The sequence below is a fragment of the Brassica rapa genome, chromosome A06 (genome assembly GCF_000309985.2).
Source record: "Brassica rapa cultivar Chiifu-401-42 chromosome A06, CAAS_Brap_v3.01, whole genome shotgun sequence".
Lineage (NCBI taxonomy): Eukaryota > Viridiplantae > Streptophyta > Magnoliopsida > Brassicales > Brassicaceae > Brassica > Brassica rapa.
Window position 1 is genome coordinate 13,833,697 of NC_024800.2, and position 22,796 is coordinate 13,856,492.

General features: G+C 32.7%; 1 protein-coding gene and 4 pseudogenes across 1 annotated transcript; 1 reads left to right on the plus strand and 4 right to left on the minus strand.

Annotated features, from left to right (window-relative positions):
* Positions 1-1,014: 1,014 nt before the first annotated feature.
* LOC117126089 lies at positions 1,015-2,177 on the minus strand (annotated as a pseudogene).
* Positions 2,178-4,405: 2,228 nt separating this feature from the next.
* LOC103864656 lies at positions 4,406-5,706 on the minus strand (annotated as a pseudogene).
* A 2,230-nt stretch (positions 5,707-7,936) lies between these two features.
* Positions 7,937-9,237, minus strand: LOC103853848 (annotated as a pseudogene).
* Positions 9,238-11,547: 2,310 nt separating this feature from the next.
* Positions 11,548-12,649, minus strand: LOC117126090 (annotated as a pseudogene).
* Positions 12,650-18,293: 5,644 nt separating this feature from the next.
* LOC103853056 (ATPase 8, plasma membrane-type) lies at positions 18,294-22,348 on the plus strand. Its single transcript, XM_009129957.3, has 12 exons — positions 18,294-18,344; positions 18,491-18,847; positions 18,921-19,235; positions 19,330-19,776; positions 19,857-19,979; positions 20,060-20,164; positions 20,250-20,559; positions 20,701-21,215; positions 21,285-21,458; positions 21,553-21,735; positions 21,824-21,993; positions 22,079-22,348. The coding sequence occupies exons 1-12, from the start codon at positions 18,294-18,296 to the stop codon at positions 22,173-22,175; spliced, it is 2,847 nt and encodes a 948-aa protein (XP_009128205.1). The 3' UTR covers positions 22,176-22,348.
* Positions 22,349-22,796: the final 448 nt, after the last annotated feature.

Here is a 22,796-nt window from a genome sequence, read left to right on the forward strand (position 1 = left end):
TTATAAAGCAATAGATATTTTGCGCTTCTCTGATACCCTTTTAAGTAGCTCACAATGTTCACTTCTACGAAGAAAAATCTGATGCCCCTATAGCTTCGAATTGTTCCTTAAATCGGCTTCAAAGAAAAAAAATATAAGTAAAGTCAAATCGTTGATCATGCATTTTCAAATTGGGATTATCTAGTAACTAGTGACGGGATCAAGCCACTAATATCAAACTGATGAATAATATTATAAAAATAATAACATTTTTCTTATCATTATTTATAGAAAAACAAGCACATTTGTCATAACTGTTGCTTTCTTATTTTAATTATTTATAACTCCATTATTTTGCAAACTCCTCTGTGTAAATAATACAATTTGGTTCACAGAAAATATAATAATTTCTTACCAAAATTAAATTAGTACATTCTATGTTTTTAGTAAATCCATCATCTAACCATGTAAAATGAAATAGGCAATTTTATTTTTAAAAAAATACAACATTGTTTATGTTTAAAACCAAATAACCTGAAAATTCTAGTTATCCAAACCAAGCAAGTAAAAATTAGAATGATTTCAGTGTGGTATATAATTTGTAAACCTATATTTTTGAAAAAACAAACTGAAACATGATAGAGATTTTTAAATGAACATGATTAGGTGACATTAATGTCTAAAGAGGGGAAAAACAAAACAATAAAGTTCAATAATCATACATAAACAACATTAATCTTTGTTTTTTTGCACAACATAAGCACTTAAGATAAACGAAAAACAAACAACATTTTATCTCAAATGCCAAACAAAAATTCAAAAAAAAAAACAACATAAAACCACAATTTTAATTGTTTTGGGCGTCATGGCCACAAAATTATTGTAGCACAAATACAAAACAAGTTTGCCTCGGAAAAACTTTAAGCAAACATCACACAGCAGTTATGAATAAACGGAGCTTAGCACCACTGCAACCAATATTTTAATTCTTCCCAGTGCTGCTCTTCCACGTCTGAGAAGGACGGCATGAGTAGACTATTCCTTTCCTATCCAAGAGTGAGAAGAGCCAACAACCAGAAGTCTATCTCCCATCGATTTAAACGCAGTCCCCCAACCAAAGGTAGTGTTTGTGCTCACAGGGACAACACCAAGTTTCTTCCAATTATTTGTGTTTATATCATATACGCGAAGCTCGTTCAAAGATGTCTCCAACATGTATAGATTGTCATCAACCACAGCTATAAGAGGCGGAGATTGGAAGGCGTAATGAATGTCATGTCTTTCAACATGTCAGGTATCAACTCCCAAGAATTGGTTCTCATCATAACTTTCTCCACAAGTGAGGTGTTTATCATTCTCATCTCTGCCACCGAGGACATAAAATTTTCACGCAAGAAACATCCTGAGCTGAACTTCCTTGCTTTATGCATTCCATTAATCATAGTCCAACTTTTGCATCAGCATTATACTTTTCCACAGTTCGCACAACAATAGGGTTTCCATTGTCATCCATTTGAATGCCTCCTGCAAAGAATGCGGTTTTTCCATGGCTAGCAGAACCGTACATGACCCTCGGTGTGATCATTGAAGGACCTTTGAACCACTTATGATCTCTAGCTCGTAGCGAAACACCACAATTCCCTCTATTTCTCTTCCAATGACAATTAGTTGAGTACCCACACATATTGTTTCCTTATCGCTGTGGAAAAAGCAATAGTCAGAAGAAGGAACTTTAGGAAGTCTCTGAAAGGTTTTAAAATCCTTATCAAACATTTCCCAATTTGATCCAGCCCCTGAATGCAAAATCACGTAGGGTTTTACAAGTCCCTTTTCTTGTCTCACCCTGAAAATTTCACCACTTTTTAACAACTGCAAAAAATTTCTTTTAAGAAACTGCAGTTTCCAGTATTCGAAGCATGGAAGACGAGCAAAGATCTCGACCTCAAGCTCGTACAAAAGCTTATGATGAACATAGCATCCATCAAGATTTTAAACCTGCAAGATTCTGAAATATATTTGTAACTTCTCCTTTTCTTCCTCATCGGAATCATAACAAGTTTCACATTCAGGTCAGGTATGTTGGGTTTAATGCCAACAATTGAAATCTTCCTTCGTTTAGATTGGCTCAAGCTAGCTCCAACTTTAGGAGTCTGGTCATCCTCCTTTAGCATTAGCATATCTTGATTTATTTTAGCCATATCTTTTGACATCATTTCCTGTAAATTCCAAAATAATACTTTGAGTAACATCACTCAGTTGCAAAAAAACTGACTGAACAAATTTACTACATATAGTTACAAATTTAAGAATTAGAACTCCCAATATTTATTCAAAATAAACAAGAAATATTTTTTTTTATATAAACTGAAAGTCAAAGAGATTCAAAATTGCTTATACTTTTTTTTGTAAATAATTTTTTTTTTTAATTATAGTTAATGTTTTTGTAAACTTCTGATGTATTCAGAAATGATACTTCAAGAGAGTAAAAAATAAATATAATCATTATTTATAACAATTGCGAGAGCTAATAAAATAAAACAACAGAAAATGCAATCTTAAATTTTGTAACACGATAGAAATGGAAAATCACAGTTCTAAAAACATATAATTACAAGCTTTTTATGATTACAATTTTTACTATTTAGAGAACTTAGAAAATATGAAAATGGGAATATGTATTATTTAATGTAAATTAATAAAATATAATTCAAAAAAGCATATTATGACAAAGATAGATATATTTATGATTGATAGTGATACAGTATAAAAATCTGAGTATGAACTATTATAATTAGTGATTAGGTTTATTATAAAATTTGCATGTGTACCTTAATAGCTTATAGAAAATGCTTTATTGAACTCACACTTTAGTCCCAATTATATATTGTTAGATGAAAAGATACATATGAAATCATGACTCAGTTATTCGATATATATTTATAGTATATCTGTTTTAAATTCTCTACCATAATTATTATCTTTTGTTTAATTTTCTTACCATAGTAATGCAATATGGTTATTCAGCCTTCTACCATAAATCAAAGTAATACATTCTCTAGAGATTTTGACTAAACGTTTGTTAGTTTGTTTAAGTTTTTCCCATACATCATAAAACTACTAATTAGTGACTCTTTGCAGGTTTGACTATTTTTTTGTTAATTGTTTGAGAATATTTATCACTTTGACAGAAATAGTTTTTTGAATAATTTTTGGCTTTCAGTTAACTTACTTATTTTAATTCATTGGAATTTTAAAAAGTATGTATGCATTAATAAAGAACTTAATAAATAACAAATTTAATACCTGTGAAATAAAAAGGTCACATTTCAAATTAAAAGATTACGTTCCAGTTATAATGAAATTCAATTTGTCTATTTTTTCTTCGATCAAAGTCGATTTGTATATATAACACATAAACTTTAGAAATAGAAAGTCAAGTATTAATTTAACACCCTATGATTAACCTGATTCAAACCAAACTGTATTTAGTTACTCTTAGATTATAAAAAAGTATTTTTTATTATAAAGCAATAGATATTTTGCGGCTTCTCTGATACCCTTTTAAGTAGCTCACAATGTTCACTTCTACGAAGAAAAATCTGATGCCCCTATAGCTTCGAATTGTTCCTTAAATCGGCTTCAAGAAAAAAAAATATAGTAAAGTCAAATCGTTGATCATGGATTTTCAAATTGGGATTATCTAGTAACTAGTGACGGGGATCAAGCCACTAATATCAAACTGATGAATAATATTTTAAAAATAATAACATTTTTCTTATCATTATTTATAGAAAAACAAGCACATTTGTCATAACTGTTGCTTTCTTATTTTTAATTATTTATAACTCCATTATTTTGCAACTCCTCTGTGTAAATAATACAATTTGGGTTCACAGAAAATATAATAATTTTTCTTACCAAAATTAAATTAGTACATTCTATGTTTTTAGTAAATCCATCTTCTAACCATGTAAAATGAAATAGGCAATTTTATTTTTAAAAATACAACCATTGTTTATGGTTAAAACCAAATAACCTGAAAATTCTAGTTATCCAAACCAAGCAAGTAAAAATTAGATATGATTTCAGTGTGGTATATAATTTTGTAAACCTATATTTTTGAAAAAACAAACTGAAACATGATAGAGATTTTAAATGAACATGATTAGGTGACATTAATGTCTAAAGAGGGGAAAAGCAAAACAATAAATTCAATAATCATTACATAAACAACATTAATCATTGTTTTTTTCACAAACATAAGCACTTAAGATAAACGAAAAACAACAACATTTGTATCTCAAATGCAAAACAAAAATTCAGAAAACAAAAACAACATAAAACCACAATTTCAATTGTTTTGGGCGTCATGGCCACAAAATTATTGTAAGCACAAATACAAAACAAGTTTGCCTCGGAAACAACTTTAAGCAAACATCACACAGCAGTTATGAATAAACTGTGGGAGCTTAGCACCACTTCACCAATATTTTAATTCTTCCCAGTGCTGCTCTTCCACGTCTGGAGAAGGACGGCATGAGTAGACTATTCCTTTCCTATGCCAAGAGTGAGAAGAGCCAACAACCAGAAGTTTATCTCCCATCGATTTAAACGCAGTCCCCCAACCAAAGGTAGTGTTTGTGCTCACAGGGACAACACCAAGTTTCTTCCAAATATTTGTGTTTATATCATATACGCGAAGCTCGTTCAAAGATGTCTCCAACATGTATAGATTGTCATCAACCACAGCTATAAGAGGCGGAGATTGGGAAGGCGTAATGAATGTCATGTCTTTCAACATGTCAGGTATCAACTCCCAAGAATTTGTGGTCTCATCATAACTTTCTCCACAAGTGAGGTGTTTATCATTCTCATCTCTGCCACCGAGGACATAAAATTTTCACGCAAGAAACATCCTGAGCTGAACTTCCTTGCTTTATGCATTCCATTAATCATAGTCCAACTTTTTGCATCAGCATTATACTTTTCCACAGTTCGCACAACAATAGGGTTTCCATTGTCATCCATTTGAATGCCTCCTGCAAAGAATGCGGTTTTTCCATGGCTAGCAGAACCGTACATGACCCTCGGTGTGATCATTGAAGGACCTTTGAACCACTTATGATTCTCTAGCTCGTAGCGAAACACCACAATTCCCTCTATTTCTCTTCCAATGACAATTAGTTGAGTACCCACACATATTGTTTCCTTATCGCTGTGGAAAAAGCAATAGTCAGAAGAAGGAACTTTAGGAAGTCTCTGAAAGGTTTTAAAATCCTTATCAAACATTTCCCAATTTGATCCAGCCCCTGAATGCAAAATCACGTAGGGTTTTACAAGTCCCTTTTCTTGTCTCACCCTGAAAATTTCACCACTTTTTAACAACTGCAAAAATTTCTTGTTAAGAAACTGCAGTTTCCAGTATTCGAAGCATGGAAGACGAGCAAAGATCTCGACCTCAAGCTCGTACAAAAGCTTATGATGAACATAGCATCCATCATGAGATTTTAAACCTGCAAGATTCTGAAATATATTTGTAACTTCTCCTTTTTCTTCCTCATCGGAATCATAACAAGGTTTCACATTCAGGTCAGGTATGTTGGGTTTAATGCCAACAATTGAAATCTTCCTTCGTTTAGATTGGCTCAAGCTAGCTCCAACTTTAGGAGTCTGGTCATCCCTTAGCATTAGCATATCTTGATTTATTTTAGCCATATCTTTTGACATCATTTCCTGTAAATTCCAAAATAATACTTTGAGTAACATCACTCAGTTGCAAAAAACTGACTGAACAAATTTACTACATATAGTTACAAATTTAAGAATTAGAACTCCCAATATTTATTCAAAATAAACAAGAAATATTTTTTTTTATATAAACTGGAAAGTCAAAGAGATTCAAAATTGCATTAGCTAAATTGAAGTCAATAATATTTTTTTTTATAATTATTAGTTAATGTTTTTGTAAACTTCTGATGTATTCAGAAATTGATACTTCAAGAGAGTAAAAAATAAATATAATCATTATTTTAAACAATTGCGAGAGCTAATATAAATAAAACAACAGAATAAATGCAATCTTAAATTTTGTAACACGATAGAAATAGAAAATCACAGTTCTAAAAACATATAATTACAAGCTTTTTATGATTACAATTTTTACTATTTAGAGAACTTAGAAAATATGAAAATGGGAATATGTATTATTTAATGTAAACTAATAAAATATAATTTCAAAAAAAAGCATATTATGACAAAGATAGATATATTTTATGATTGATAGTGATACAGTATAAAAATCTGAGTATGAACTATTATAATTAGTGATTAGGTTTATTATAAAATTTGCATGTGTACCTTAATAGCTTATAGAAAAAGCTTTATTGAACTCACATTTTAGTCCCAATTATATATTGTTAGATGAAAAAGATACATATGAAATCATGACTCAGTTACTCAGATATATATTTATAGTATATCTGTTTTAAATTCTCTACCATAATTATTATCTTTTGTTTAATTTTCTTACCATAGTAATGCAATATGGTTATTAGCCTTCTACCATAAATCAAAGTAATACATTCTCTAGAGATTTTGACTAAACGTTTGTTAGTTTGTTTAAGTTTTTCCCATACATCATAAAACTACTAATTAGTGACTCTTTGCAGGTTTGACTATTTTTTTGTTAATTGTTTGAGAATATTTATCACTTTGACAGAAATAGTTTTTTGAATAATTTTTGGCTTTCAGTTAACGTACTTATTTTAATTCATTGGAACTTTAAAAAGTATGTATGCATTAATAAAGAACTTAATAAATAACAAATTTAATACCTGTGAAATAAAAAGGTCACATTTCAAATTAAAAGATTACGTTCCAGTTATAATGAAATTCAATTTGTCTATTTTTTCTTCGATCAAAGTCGATTTGTATATATAACACATAAACTTTAGAAATAGAAAGTCAAGTATTAATTTAACACCCTATGATTAACCTGATTCAAACCAAACTGTATTTAGTTACTCTTAGACTATAAAAAAGTATTTTTTATTATAAAGCAATAGATATTTTGCGGCTTCTCTGATACCCTTTTAAGTAGCTCACAATGTTCACTTCTACGAAGAAAAATCTGATGCCCCTATAGCTTCAAATTGTTCCTTAAATCGGCTTCAAAGAAAAAAAATATAGTAAAGTCAAATCGTTGATCATGGATTTTCAAATTGGGATTATCTAGTAACTAGTGACGGGGATCAAGCCACTAATATCAAACTGATGAATAATATTATAAAAATAATAACATTTTTCTTATCATTATTTATAGAAAAACAAGCACATTTGTCATAACTGTTGCTTTCTTATTTTTAATTATTTATAACTCCATTATTTGGCAACTCCTCTGTGTAAATAATACAATTTGGGTTCACATAAAATATAATAATTTTTCTTACCAAAATTAAATTAGTATTTCTATGTTTTTAGTAAATCCATCTTCTAACCATGTAAAATGAAATAGGCAATTTTATTTTTAAAAAATACAACCATTGTTTATGGTTAAAACCAAATAACCTGAAAATTCTAGTTATCCAAACCAAGCAAGTAAAAATTAGATATGATTTCAGTGTGGTATATAATTTTGTAAACCTATATTTTTGAAAAAACAAACTGAAACATGATAGAGATTTTAAATGAACATGATTAGGTGACATTAATGTCTAAAGAGGGGAAAAGCAAAACAATAAAATTCAATAATCATTACATAAACAACATTAATCATTGTTTTTTTCACAAACATAAGCACTTAAGATAAACGAAAAACAACAACATTTGTATCTCAAATGCAAAACAAAAATTCAGAAAACAAAAACAACATAAAACCACAATTTCAATTGTTTTGGGCGTCATGGCCACAAAATTATTGTAAGCACAAATACAAAACAAGTTTGCCTCGGAAACAACTTTAAGCAAACATCACACAGCAGTTATGAATAATATGTGGGAGCTTAGCACCACTGCACCAATATTTTAATTCTTCCCAGTGCTGCTCTTCCACGTCTGGAGAAGGACGGCATGAGTAGACTATTCCTTTCCTATGCCAAGAGTGAGAAGAGCCAACAACCGGAAGTCTATCTCCCATCGATTTAAACGCTGTCCCCCAACCAAAGGTAGTGTTTGCGCTCACAGGGACAACACCAAGTTTCTTCCAAATATTTGTGTTTATATCATATACGCGAAGCTCGTTCAAAGATGTCTCCAACATGTATAGATTGTCATCAACCACAGCTATAAGAGGCGGAGATTGGGAAGGCGTAATGAATGTCATGTCTTTCAACATGTCTGGTATCAACTCCCAAGAATTTGTGGTCTCATCATAACTTTCTCCACAAGTGAGGTGTTTATCATTCTCATCTCTGCCACCGAGGACATAAAATTTTCCACACAAGAAACATCAAGAGCTAAACTTCCTTGCTTTATGCATTCCATTAATCATAGTCCAACTTTTTGCATCAGCATTATACTTTTCCACAGTTCGCACAACAATAGGGTTTCCATTGTCATCCATTTGCATGCCTCCTGCAAAGAATGCGGTTTTCCATGGCTAGCAGAACCGTACATGACCCTCGGTGTGATCATTGAAGGACCTTTGAACCACTTATGATTCTCTAGCTCGTAGCGAAACACCACAATTCCCTCTATTTCTCTTCCAATGACAATTAGTTGAGTACCCACACATATTGTTTCCTTATCGCTGTGGAAAAAGCAATAGTCAGAAGAAGGAACTTTAGGAAGTCTCTGAAAGGTTTTAAAATCCTTATCAAACATTTTCCAATTTGATCCAGCCCCTGAATGCAAAATCACGTAGGGTTTCACTAGTCCCTTTTCTTGTCTCACCCTGAAAATTTCACCACTTTTTAACAACTGCAAAAATTTCTTGTTAAGAAACTGCAGTTTCCAGTATTCGAAGCATGGAAGACGAGCAAAGATCTCGACCTCAAGCTCGTACAAAAGCTTATGATGAACATAGCATCCATCATGAGATTTTTAACCTGCAAGATTCTGAAATATATTTCTAACTTCTCCTTTTTCTTCCTCATCAGAATCATAACAAGGTTTCACATTCAGGTCAGGTATGTTGGGTTTAATGCCAACAATTGAAATCTTCCTTCGTTTAGATTGGCTCAAGCTAGCTCCAACTTTAGGAGTCTGGTCATCCTTTAGCATTAGCATATCTTGATTTATTTTAGCCATATCTTTTGACATCATTTCCTGTAAATTCCAAAATAATACTTTGAGTAACATCACTCAGTTGCAAAAAACTGACTGAACAAATTTACTACATATAATTACAAATTTAAGAATTAGAACTCCCAATATTTATTCAAAATAAACAAGAAATATTTTTTTTTATATAAACTGGAAAGTCAAAGAGATTCAAAATTGCATTAGCTAAATTGAAGTCAATAATGTTTTTTTTTATAATTATTAGTTAATGTTTTTGTAAACTTCTGATGTATTCAGAAATTGATACTTCAAGAGAGTAAAAAATAAATATAATCATTATTTTAAACAATTGCGAGAGCTAATATAAATAAAACAACAGAATAAATGCAATCTTAAATTTTGTAACACGATAGAAATGGAAAATCACAGTTCTAAAAACATATAATTACAAGCTTTTTATGATTACAATTTTTACTATTTAGAGAACTTAGAAAATATGAAAATGGGAATATGTATTATTTAATGTAAATTAATAAAATAAAATTTCAAAAAAGCATATTATGACAAAGATAGATATATTTTATGATTGATAGTGATACAGTATAAAAATCTGAGTATGAACTATTATAATTAGTTATTAGGTTTATTATAAAATTTGCATGTGTACCTTACTAGCTTATAGAAAAAGCTTTATTGAACTCACACTTTATTCCCAATTATATATTGTTAGATGAAAAGATACATATGAAATCATGACTCAGTTACTCATATATATATATATATATATATATATATATTTGTTTTAAATTCTCTACCATAATTATTATCTTTTGTTTAATTTTCTTACCATAGTAATGCAATATGGTTATTCAGCCTTCTACCATAAATCAAAGTAATACATTCTCTAGAGATTTTGACTAAACGTTTGTTAGTTTGTTTAAGTTTTTCCCATACATCATAAAACTACTAATTAGTGACTCTTTGCAGGTTTGACTATTTTTTTGTTAATTGCTTGAGAATATTTATCACTTTGACAAATAGTGTTTTGAATAATTTTTGGCTTTCAGTTAACTTACTTATTTTAATTCATTGGAATTTTAAAAAGTATGTATGCATTAATAAAGAACTTAATAAATAACAAATTTAATACTTGTGAAATAAAAAGGTCACATTTCAAATTAAAAGATTACGTTCCAGTTATAATGAAATTCAATTTGTCTATTTTTTCTTCGATCAAAGTCGATTTGTATATATAACACATAAACTTTAGAAATAGAAAGTCAAGTATTAATTTAACACCCTGTGATTAATCTGATTCAAACCAAACTGTATTTAGTTACTCTTAGATTATAAAAAAGTATTTTTATTATAAAGCAATAGATATTTTGCGGCTTCTCTGATACCCTTTTAAGTAGTTCACAATGTTCACTTCTACGAAGAAAAATCTGATGCCCCTATAGCTTCGAATTGTTCCTTAAATCGGCTTCAAAGAAAAAAATATAGTGAAGTCAAATCGTTGATCATGGATTTTCAAATTGGGATTATCTAGTAACTAGTGACGGGGATCAAGCCACTAATATCAAACTGATGAATATTATTATAAAAATAATAACATTTTTCTTATCATTATTTATAGAAAAACAAGCACATTTGTCATAACTGTTGCTTTCTTATTTTTAATTAATTATAACTCCATTATTTTGCAACTACTCTGTGTAAATAATACAATTTGGGTTCACATAAAATATAATAATTTTTCTTACCAAAATTAAATTAGTACATTCTATGTTTTTAGTAAATCCATCATCAAACCATGTAAAATGAAATAGGCAATTTTATTTTAAAAAATTACAACCATTGTTTATGGTTAAAACCAAATAACCTGAAAATTCTAGTTATCCAAACCAAGCAAGTAAAAATTAGATATGATTTCAGTTTGGTATATAATTTTGTAAACCTATATTTTTGGAAAAACAAACTGAAACATGATAGAGATTTTAAATTAACATGATTAGGTGACATTAATGGCTAAAGATGGGAAAAACAAAACAATAAAATTCAATAATCATTACATAAACAACATTAATCTTTGTTTTTTGGCACAAACATAAGCACTTAAGATAAACGAAAAACAACAACATTTGTATCCCAAATACAAAACAAAATTTCAGAAAACAAAAACAACATAAAACCAGAATTTTAATTGTTTTGGGCATCATGGCCACAAAATTATTGTATGCACAAATACAAAACAAGTTTGCCTTGGAAACAACTTTAAGCAAATATCACACAGCAGTTATGAATAAACTGTGGGAGCTTAGCACCACTGCACCAATATTTTAATTCTTCTCAGTGCTGCTCTTCCACGTCTGGAGAAGGACAGGATGAGTAGACTATTCCTTTCCTATGCCAAGAGTGAGAAGAGCCAACAACCAGAAGTCTATCTCCCATCGATTTAAACGCAGTCCCCCAACCAAAGGTAGTGTTTGCGCTCACAGGGACAACACCAAGTTTCTTCCAAATATTTGTGTTTATATCATATACGCGAAGCTCGTTCAAAGATGTCTCCAACATGTATAGATTGTCATCAACCACAGCTATAAGAGGCGGAGATTGGGAAGGCGTAATGAATGTCATGTCTTTTAACATGTCAGGTATCAACTCCCAAGAATTTGTGGTCTCATCATAACTTTCTCCACAAGTGAGGTGTTTATCATTCTCATCACGGCCACCAAGGACATAAAATTTTCCAAGCAAGAAACATCATGAGCTGAACTTCCTTGCTTTATGCATTCCATTAATCATAGTCCAACTTTTTGCATCAGCATTATACTTTTCTACAGTTCGCACAACAATAGGGTTCCCATTGTCATCCATTTGAATGCCTCTTGCAAAGAATGCGGTTTTTCCATAGCTAGCAGAACCGTACATGACCCTCTGTGTGATCATTGAAGGACCTTTGAACCACTTATGATTCTATCGCTCGTAGCGAAACACCACAATTCCCTCTATTTCTCTTCCAATGACAATTAGTTGAGTACCCACACATATTGTTTCCTTATCGCTGTGGAAAAAGCAATAGTCAGAAGAAGGAACTTTAGGAAGTCTCTGAAAGGTTTTAAAATCCTTATCAACATTTTCCAATTTGATCCAGCCCCTGAATGCAAAATCACGTAGGGTTTCACTAGTCCCTTTTCTTGTCTCACCCTGAAAATTTCACCACTTTTTTACAACTGCAAAAATTTCTTTAGTATTCGTCTGGACGTTTGTAGTCAGCCAGTGCCTTTGGTTGAGCAGCCTCTTCTACAGGTTGAGCAGCTCCTGTAGCATCAGTATCAGGGAATACATTCCCCTGAGAGTCTAGTTTCTGACATGTTGCATTACAAAGACGACCATCCTGGTCATACAGGTCTCCATTCTCATCCTGTCTGAGAATAACAATCACAACCATGTTTCGCGACTGAGGATTGATCGATGTAAGCGAATTCGAATGATGTGGATCCGTAGACGATGAAGGTCGGGTGTCGTTCGACGGTTGGGTGCGAGAATCAGTCGACGTGAAAGCTGCTGCGTCGAGCGATGTGGAACGTTGGTGTTTGTGGATCGTGCATTCCAAGTGAACAGGATCTTCTGAGAATAGCAAGCGTTTATCCTTGTTGCTTCTGGTACTGCTGGGCATGTACCTGAAAAGACAAGAAAAAAATTTTGTGTCAGAATGGGAGTAGAGAAAAGAATAAGAATCAATAACACTAAAGCTAAAGGCGATCAAACCTCTCCGGCGACGGCGCCAAATTACCCTAAGGAGTGAATTACTCTCTCAAATAAAAGGTTCAATTGTAGTACTTAGGGATCGAATCCACAAGGAGCTAGGGAACCTATTAAATCTAGTTAAATTATTAGTTCTAAGTGTTTGTTGTTTTATGGGTTTAAAAGTAAATAGCAATCCTAATTGAGCAAGTCTATTGCTCGACTAACAAGATGACTGGGGGTGTAACTTATTGGAAAGGTATTAGATGCAGGGTTTCTATTCAGGTGTTGGAGATTATAATCCTATAAATGCCTAACAGTTGCATGCATGATATATTAGAGCTCAACTCCTTAATCACAGTGATCAGCGATGGATATCCCTATAGGATCATCGATCGATATCCCTATAGGGATATCGATCGATACACCTTTCGCAATATCGATTGATTGTCAGAAGACAATATCGATCGATGCTTCTAGCTAAGTCCTAGGTGCAGGTTGATAATGCTCACTAGCTTTCTAGATCAGCGGTTAGCCTTTTTCTAGCATTCCTAGTATGATAGACTAAATTCAGGACAGGAATGGTCAAAGATGCTTGACTCATGCAGATTCCTAGGTTCATGTTCTAGTTAGCAAGGCTACAACAAGCAGTAAGAACAATCTATCAATGAATACCAACAACTTAGCAATTATATAATTGGGGCTAATCCCTCTAACCTATTTGAATCATGTATCTAACAAGTAAGCTACTCAGACATAGCTAAGAAATTCATAACACAAAATATAGATAAAAACTGCATATAATAGAATAGATGAATCATTGGAGTTCCAATCACAAATCTCTCTATGATCTTCTCTCCTAAGAACACAATGGTGGCTGAAAAACTCTGTAAAAAAACTCTGTAAAAACTGTGTCCTGCCTCCTAACACTTAGGCAAGTATATAGCTATTAGGTTAAAAACTCGTCAGAGGTAATATTGTAATTTGGTGAAGTCTTGGGTTTAAAGTCGGCTGGAAGCAAGTCGCGCACTCCGCGTCTCGACATCGATCGATGGTACAGGATGTACATCGATCGATTTCGTCTTTCGTATCGACCTCTTATGGTCAGCTCGGATGAAATCTCTTTTAAGCTCCCAAATGCTCTATAATCATCACTTTACTCCAAGATACTTCTGAACCTGAAAACATACTTAATATGATAGAATATATAGTATATAGATAGTAAAATACTTATATACTATGGGTGAAAATGGGTCAAACCCATGGTATATCATTATCAGAACTATATCTATAGTTGTTGAGGGTTGATCCTAAAACTCGATATCTAATGCAAAAGAAGACCAGCTCTCGCTGTAAGTCTAATCTAATGACAAAGTCTTTGTTCAGCTCTCGCATGCGAACTAGTAATGAGCGTCGATCGATACTACTGACTAGGTATAGATCGATGCTTCGTCAGACAAGCATTGACGCTCAGATCGATAAGTTTCAACTAAATTCATGGACCAACTCTCGTATGCGCCTAGGTATCTAATCCAGTAGGATTCAGTTTCGTTAATCGATTGCAATACCATGCCTCTCAATTGTCCTATGATTCTATGTTTAAATAATCAGTCACACTCTCGTGCTTTTCTAGCTACTCTAGATCCTAGTATTACAAGTAATCCTGGTCTAAGATCTATAGTTAACCTAGCAATCGTATAGTTCAGAAGTTCATTCAAAACCCTAGAAAATCCCTAAACTTAGGAAGTGGATCTACTCAAACATGATATATGTCACATAAATCATAGATGAATAGAAGCAATAGAAATAAATAATAAAACCAAAACCAATGAAATTCCAAGAGGACTCTGAAGGAGTTCCTCCCTTCTCTCCAACTCTAAAACTAAGAACAATGAATAGAATAAAGCGTAGCCGCAACAATGGCTTATAAATATACATAAATAGGGTTAGGAGTAGTCCATCGGTATTCTGGTAACTCGTGGTAACTTCTGGACTTAACTCGGTCATGAAGTAGGCTCGGCCCGTCTTCTTGGATCACTGTTGATCAACAGCAAGGCTGTGTCGTCGATCGACATTCATAACTTTTTCTAAAGGGTGATTATTGACCTCATACCGGTGGCATTGGAAAGCTACCTAAATATATATCTTGTGTCCAAATATCAGCTCAGTATCACTCTGGGAAGGTCTCCATCCGTAGCTAAACGTCTGTGTAGTTCTACACCTCAAAAGGCTCCAAAATCACCAAAGTTCCCCATAACGCATCTGAACATGAAAATAATTTAAAATAAACTCCAAACACATATAATAATCTCTAAAAAGCACATATACCATGGTCTAAAAGTAGTAAAATCCATGGTATATCTTCTACAAATCGAGTCTTACATATATCTTTCTTAGATGGCTTTAGATTCATAAGATCAATAGAGATTCACATCCAAAATATATTTCCAATCTCGTTTGAAAAAGCAACTGGGATGTATATTACACATCCAAAAGTTTTAAATGTGAAATGATTGGTTTTTTGACCCAAACCAAAGGTGGTAATTTTTTATTGCTTGTTGTCTTAATATTGTGTCTTTATGTGTCCCAATGGATAAATAATAATCATCAAATATTTAAGACGTAAATTCACAAGGATTAGAAATATGCATAGTGGTGATTGTTGGACCCAATTTCGGTCAACTATGTGATTGGGCCAAAATAACCCGGGCCGCGCAAAAGAGCCTGATTTTGGTTAGCAAAAGAAGATAGATCTGAAGAGCCGGAGATCGCGGAGAAGTTGAGAGAAATCCGAGATCGGTCCACTATAAGAAGAGATCGATGGGCACGAAGAAAGACACACAGAAAACCCTAGAGAGAGCTATACACACACATCGACCTCGTTTCACTTTGCTTTGAGTCTTTTCTCTTATCGATCAAGTTTGTAATGTCGGATCTCATTTCTCTTGTTGTATTCAATCTAACTCATCAATAAAATCCATCTTTGCCTACTGGAATCTGATTATATCATTGTGTTCTAAATATATCGTTGCCCACATCATCTTATCTTTCCCAGATTAAAATTTCAATCACTACAAAATACTTAGGGTAGATTTTAGGATCTACAGTGATCAGTCCAGCAACATCTCCTTGTATCCATGCCAGTAGATTCCAAATATATTATGGATAGTGAAAACCGTATTATCAATTTTTCTTGTGAGAAAACAACATATGAAAATCATCTGAAAGAATCTTCTAGTTCTTCAATAGATATTCACATAAATCAGTTTATCTTTTCACATTACCAAGATAGTCTAACTTGTTCATGTCAAACATTAAGGTATTTTGTAAACTTCTCATTTTACTATATCTTCTATATCCATTAGATTAATATTTGTGTTGTACAATCCATAAGAAGATATAGGTAGTTTCTCAAAGTATTTTACTGCATTAAAAAATTAAACTAATGTTTTCTCCAAATTCAAAGAAGTTAGAGGGAAATAAGAGAGTTTTCGAGAGAATGGAAAGAGTTTTAGAGAGAAGAGAGATAATTTAAAAAATCCGTGAAACCAATTTAGAGAGAGTGTGTATAAATTTTCATTATATAGAGAGAGAAAAAAATTGTAACCAAGTAAAAATTTACGACATAGTGAATTTCCTTGAAGTCTACTAAAGTTAAAATTATTGAGTAAACTTCGTTGGAAGTCTACCTAGTAAACGTTTTTGGAAGTCTACTACAAAAATTTCATTACTGTTATTTATTTTTATTATGTTAATAATTTTAATATATATTTTAACTTTATTTATTTATTGTTTTTGTAGTTTTAATATATGATTTTATATTTTGCAATTTATACAAAACTAATTTAATTTTTTAAACATCTCCTATATATTAAAAGAGAAGCATTACAACATTTTAACTTTGAAACGTGTCATCACTAAAATGCTTCTTAAAGTCTCCAGAAATATGTTGGTCTACTAAACATATACTATATACTTATCATTAGACTAACCATAAATTAATTAACAATTTACAATTAATATTTTCATTCTTTCTTTAAATAAAAGCTACAGAATTACCAAAAGTTAATATAATATATATTTGAAAATTAATTATTTTAATAATAAAGATTTGATAACAATTTACATATCCTTAATTATTGATGTTATACTATTAAAATAAATTAAGCAATAATATTAACCATATAATAAAATTTTAGGTTTTTTCGTATATGTTATATTTCTGAATTTTTAAAATGACTATAAATTATGAAAACGATTAAAAGTCCCACATTGAAAATTTTGTGATCAATAATTTAATATTTTTGAAATTGAGAACTAGTTAATATTTAAAACATAAATTATTAAATATTTATACGTAAATTTATGTTAATAAAACAAAAATCTAAATCTAAAATCTAACCCTACAACATCTTTGAACCTTTACTTATCAAACCATAAACATTGTCTAACACATGGTTACCAAACCAATATATATTTTTAAATGATTCAGTTGTATTAAATTTGAGTTTATATACTTCATATTGATTTTTATATTGATGATTTATAATAAAGTTCACACAAATTATTTTTATACATTTTCAAAATAAAATTATTATACTAAACTACGAGGTAGACTTCGGAATAAGGATACCGTGTAGACTTTTTTTTTAAAATTAAAATATAGACTTTCGAATGATAAAATCATAAAATAACTTTTAAGTTTTTTGTTTGGCATAAGAAATAGATAATATTTTTATCATCTCTTTAGGTTAGTTTGCAGTTGATAGAATATGAGGTCTAGTTTTGTATTTCAAAACAATTTTAGGTTATATTTGGCAAATTCCCTAAAGGAATTTGGTGTTCCTATTGAAGAATTTCTAGACTCTCGAAGTATTGTTTATTTTGGGATACAATTTAACATTTTTTTTATCAAAGTGAACATTTTAAATTTTAGATGCAGTATTTTTAGAAACCTAACTGAAATTTAGGTAATGTAGACAGCAAAACTTATGCAAAAACATAGGTGAACCACAGACAACTTGATTAATGGAAGAGGAAAAATAGTTCCGAGAAAAAAGTTGGATCTCTGGTTACAGCTTTAAATGTAACACAACAACGATTTGTGTCAAGTGTATTCTTGTCTTGTGTTTCTTTTTGTCCTAGGTTTTCTCTTATACAAGCTTCTTCTTCCTCTGCCTCCCTCTAATGGCCTCCTCTTGAACTGTCTTCCATGACCGTCTAAGAGAAAGGCTTTAGAGAAAGGAGAGAAGGAAGAACTTGATTCTTCCAACGGATATATATCTTTTTATATCTTTCTTTCTTCATTATTTACTTTTGTTAGATCATATCTCTTTTAAGGAGCAAAAATGGCATCTGAAATCTCTTGGGACGAAATCAAGAATGAGAACGTGGATCTTGTAAAAATTATTTAACACATTTCACTTTTATATATATATATATATATATATCTTTACTTATCTGATGTATCTTATTAATGACGAAACTGCAAAACTTTTTTTCTCTGAAAATTTGTGATGTTAGAATTATTATGTGACAACTGCAGGAGCGGATCCCTGTGGAAGAAGTGTTTCAGCAACTAAAATGCACAAAAGAAGGTTTGTCAAGTGATGAAGGTAAGAAGAGGCTTGAGATATTTGGGGCAAACAAGCTTGAGGAGAAATCAGAAAACAAGTTTTTAAAATTCTTGGGGTTTATGTGGAATCCTCTCTCATGGGTTATGGAGTCTGCTGCAATTATGGCCATTGTTTTAGCCAATGGTGGTGGAAAGCCGCCGGACTGGCAAGATTTCATCGGTATTATGGTGTTACTTGTTATCAATTCCACCATTAGTTTCATTGAAGAGAATAATGCCGGCAATGCTGCTGCAGCTCTCATGGCTAATCTTGCACCCAAAACCAAGGTATGCAGTGATCCAAATTTTATAATACAAAGTTTAATATATATTCTTAAAAAGGAGCTTTAATGCAATGTAGGTGTTGAGAGATGGAAAATGGGGAGAGCAAGACGCTTCAATTCTAGTTCCAGGTGATCTAATAAGCGTCAAACTGGGTGACATTGTCCCTGCTGATGCTCGTCTCCTCCAAGGAGATCCTCTGAAAATTGACCAATCTGCTCTCACCGGTGAATCTCTTCCAGTCACCAAACACCCTGGAGATGAAGTATTCTCGGGTTCAACTTGCAAACAAGGTGAGATTGAGGCCGTTGTCATAGCCACTGGTGTCCACACTTTCTTCGGTAAGGCTGCCCATCTTGTCGACAGTACCAACAACGTTGGCCACTTCCAAAAGGTAAGAAACTAATTTCAGAAACGAACAACAGTTAGATGATGCAACCGTCAGCCTACATTCTCACAAACATATTTTTTTGTTGGCTTTTGTTCAGGTTTTGACAGCTATTGGTAACTTCTGTATTTGCTCAATTGGAATTGGGATGTTGATTGAGATCGTAGTAATGTACCCTATTCAACACCGCACATATAGAGACGGTATTGATAATCTTTTGGTGCTTTTGATTGGAGGAATCCCAATCGCCATGCCAACAGTTTTGTCGGTAACAATGGCTATTGGATCACATAGACTCTCTCAACAAGGTGCCATCACCAAGAGGATGACTGCGATTGAAGAAATGGCTGGAATGGATGTTCTCTGCAGTGATAAGACAGGGACTCTCACTCTTAACAAGCTCTCCGTAGACAAGTCATTGATTGAAGTATTTCCAAGTAACTTGGATACCGATGCAGTTGTATTGATGGCTGCAAGAGCGTCTAGAATCGAAAACCAAGACGCCATTGATGCATCCATTGTTGGCATGTTGGGTGATCCAAAAGAGGTACTTCTTTTTGTGAAACTTGGTTGATTTTGGTCAACTCTTTATCCTTATTTTGCAACTAATCACGATGTGATCACTAGGCGAGAGAAGGAATCAAAGAGGTGCATTTCTTGCCTTTTAACCCTGTCGATAAACGTACAGCCATTACATACATTGATGAAAATGGAGAATGGTATCGGAGCAGCAAAGGAGCTCCTGAGCAAGTAATAGAAACTAAGATCTATATTAGTGAAACTTATTATATGTTTTCTCTTTTACCTAATACCACCTTTTTTTTTTTAAGATCATTGAACTCTGCAATCTCCAAGGAGAGGCTAGAAGAAAAGCTCATGAAGTGATTGATGGTTTTGCTGAACGTGGGCTTCGTTCTCTTGGAGTTGCTCAACAAGTATGTAACAGAAACACTCATCACTTAAAAATCGTTTTTACAATTGTATTTTTTTTCTTTTACATTCGTTTGTGTTCAAATGTAGACTGTACCTGAAAAGAGCAAGGAAAGCGATGGTAGTCCATGGGAGTTTATTGGTCTATTGCCACTGTTTGATCCCCCAAGACATGATAGTGCAGAAACGATCAGACGAGCCCTTGAGCTTGGTGTCAACGTTAAAATGATTACTGGTGACCAACTTGCCATTGGAATAGAGACCGGGCGTAGGCTTGGTATGGGAACAAATATGTACCCATCCACTTCACTCCTTGGAAATTCAAAGGATGAATCATTAGTTGGGATCCCTGTCGATGAGCTCATTGAGAAAGCTGATGGATTTGCTGGAGTTTTCCCTGGTAATATATATAAATTCGAATGTTTTTTTAACTAGTATACCACACTATCGCAAACTATAGATTATATGTTCTAGTCAAATTTAAATATTCAACAAGAACAATATATATATACATATAATTTTTTTCATTTGGCTTACACAGAGCACAAGTATGAGATTGTAAAGAAGCTTCAAGAGAGGAAGCACATTTGTGGGATGACTGGAGATGGTGTAAACGACGCTCCAGCTTTGAAGAAAGCAGATATTGGAATCGCTGTGGCTGATGCAACTGATGCGGCTAGAAGCGCCTCTGACATTGTGCTAACGGAACCTGGACTAAGCGTGATAGTGAGTGCCGTTCTTACAAGTCGTGCAATCTTCCAGAGGATGAAGAACTACACGATCTATGCTGTCTCCATCACCATTCGTATTGTTTTGGGATTCATGCTTGTGGCTTTGATATGGCGATTTGATTTTGCACCTTTCATGGTTTTGATTATCGCAATCCTTAATGATGGAACTATCATGACTATCTCGAAGGACAGAGTTAAACCTTCTCCTGTCCCTGATTCATGGAAGCTCAATGAGATTTTTGCTACGGGTGTTGTGCTAGGAACCTACATGGCTCTTACCACAGTTCTCTTTTTCTGGCTAGCTCATGATACTAATTTCTTCAGCGTAAGTAGGATACAATATGATATCAATTATATTCCCCTACTACACTTATTTTTCAATATAAAATTTCAGAAAACATTTGGTGTGAGGTCCATTCAAGAGAATGAGGAAGAGCTTATGGCAGCTCTGTACCTTCAAGTGAGCATCATAAGCCAAGCACTTATTTTTGTCACCAGATCAAGGAGTTGGTCATTTGTCGAACGTCCTGGGTTTTTGCTCCTTATAGCCTTTGTTATAGCACAGCTGGTGAGAAGATTGTCTTGTTACCATATTCCTAACCATTTTTATTTACATTTTATTGTTAGTATGAAACTTGTGTTTATCTTGTTCAACGAGTAAGGTTGCTACATTGATCGCTGTGTATGCAAACTGGGGATTTGCAAGGATCCTAGGTTGTGGATGGGGATGGGCTGGAGTCATATGGTTATACAGTATCATTACCTACATTCCTCTTGACATTCTCAAGTTCACCATCCGTTACTCTCTCACTGGCAAGGCTTGGGATAATATGATCCAACAAAAAGTGAGAAAAAATCAATAAAAATTTAATTAAAGAATTTTGTTTGAATTCATGGAGCTTGTGATCTTCATAGATGTTTAATGTTTTGCAGACCGCCTTTACAACAAAGAAAGATTACGGCAAAGGAGAGAGGGAGGCTCAATGGGCATTAGCTCAGCGCACACTCCATGGCCTACCACCACCTGAAGCAATGTTCCATGACAAGAACCATGAGCTCTCTGAAATAGCAGAGCAGGCGAAGAGGCGTGCCGAAGTGGCTAGGTAACCAACTTAATTCTCAGTCAAATTCCTTAGAAAATAAAATGGATGGATTTATAAATAAGAATGCCTTGTATCTGGTGTGTAGGCTGAGAGAGCTTCACACTCTAAAGGGCCACGTTGAATCTGTAGTGAAGCTGAAGGGGCTTGACATTGATACCATTCAACAACACTACACTGTCTAGCCATTTCTTGCATTCTACTTTCCATGAGTTCAAATCAACAAAGTGAGCTATGTACTCCACTTGTATTGTTTTTAAACTATATGTAACAAAAAGAGAGAAAAAAGAGAGATAAAATATGTTTTTCCGTTTGTTGAAATATAATAAAACCTAGTTACTTAAAAAAAAAATATTATTTGTTTAGAGGTTAATTAAGTGCTTTAGAAACCGGATACTGGAAAAACGATTTTCTTAAAACAAAGGTTTAATTTATAGACAAAAAACAGAAGAACAATACTTACATAACTGAAGTGAGGATGATAGAATGACAAAACAGTTTATGAAGTTTTGTCTAGTGATCTCACAATCTTGGAAGCTTTGTGGTTGTTATACTCTAGTCAAGGTTAGGTCGACCAAGTAGAGAGCCAGTATTATCAATCCTAGTATGGACATGCGAAGAACAAGTGGTCAATATCAGAGCCGTGGTAGAATTTGAAGCTTTCGCTAACCACATAATAAAATTAATTTACCAGAGTTATACCAACTTAATTTATTAAAGAAATAAAATTTAATCTTTTAAACATAAATAGTCATTTAAAATAAAATAAGATAAATAAAAATAAAAAGATTAAGTCTTTTATAAAA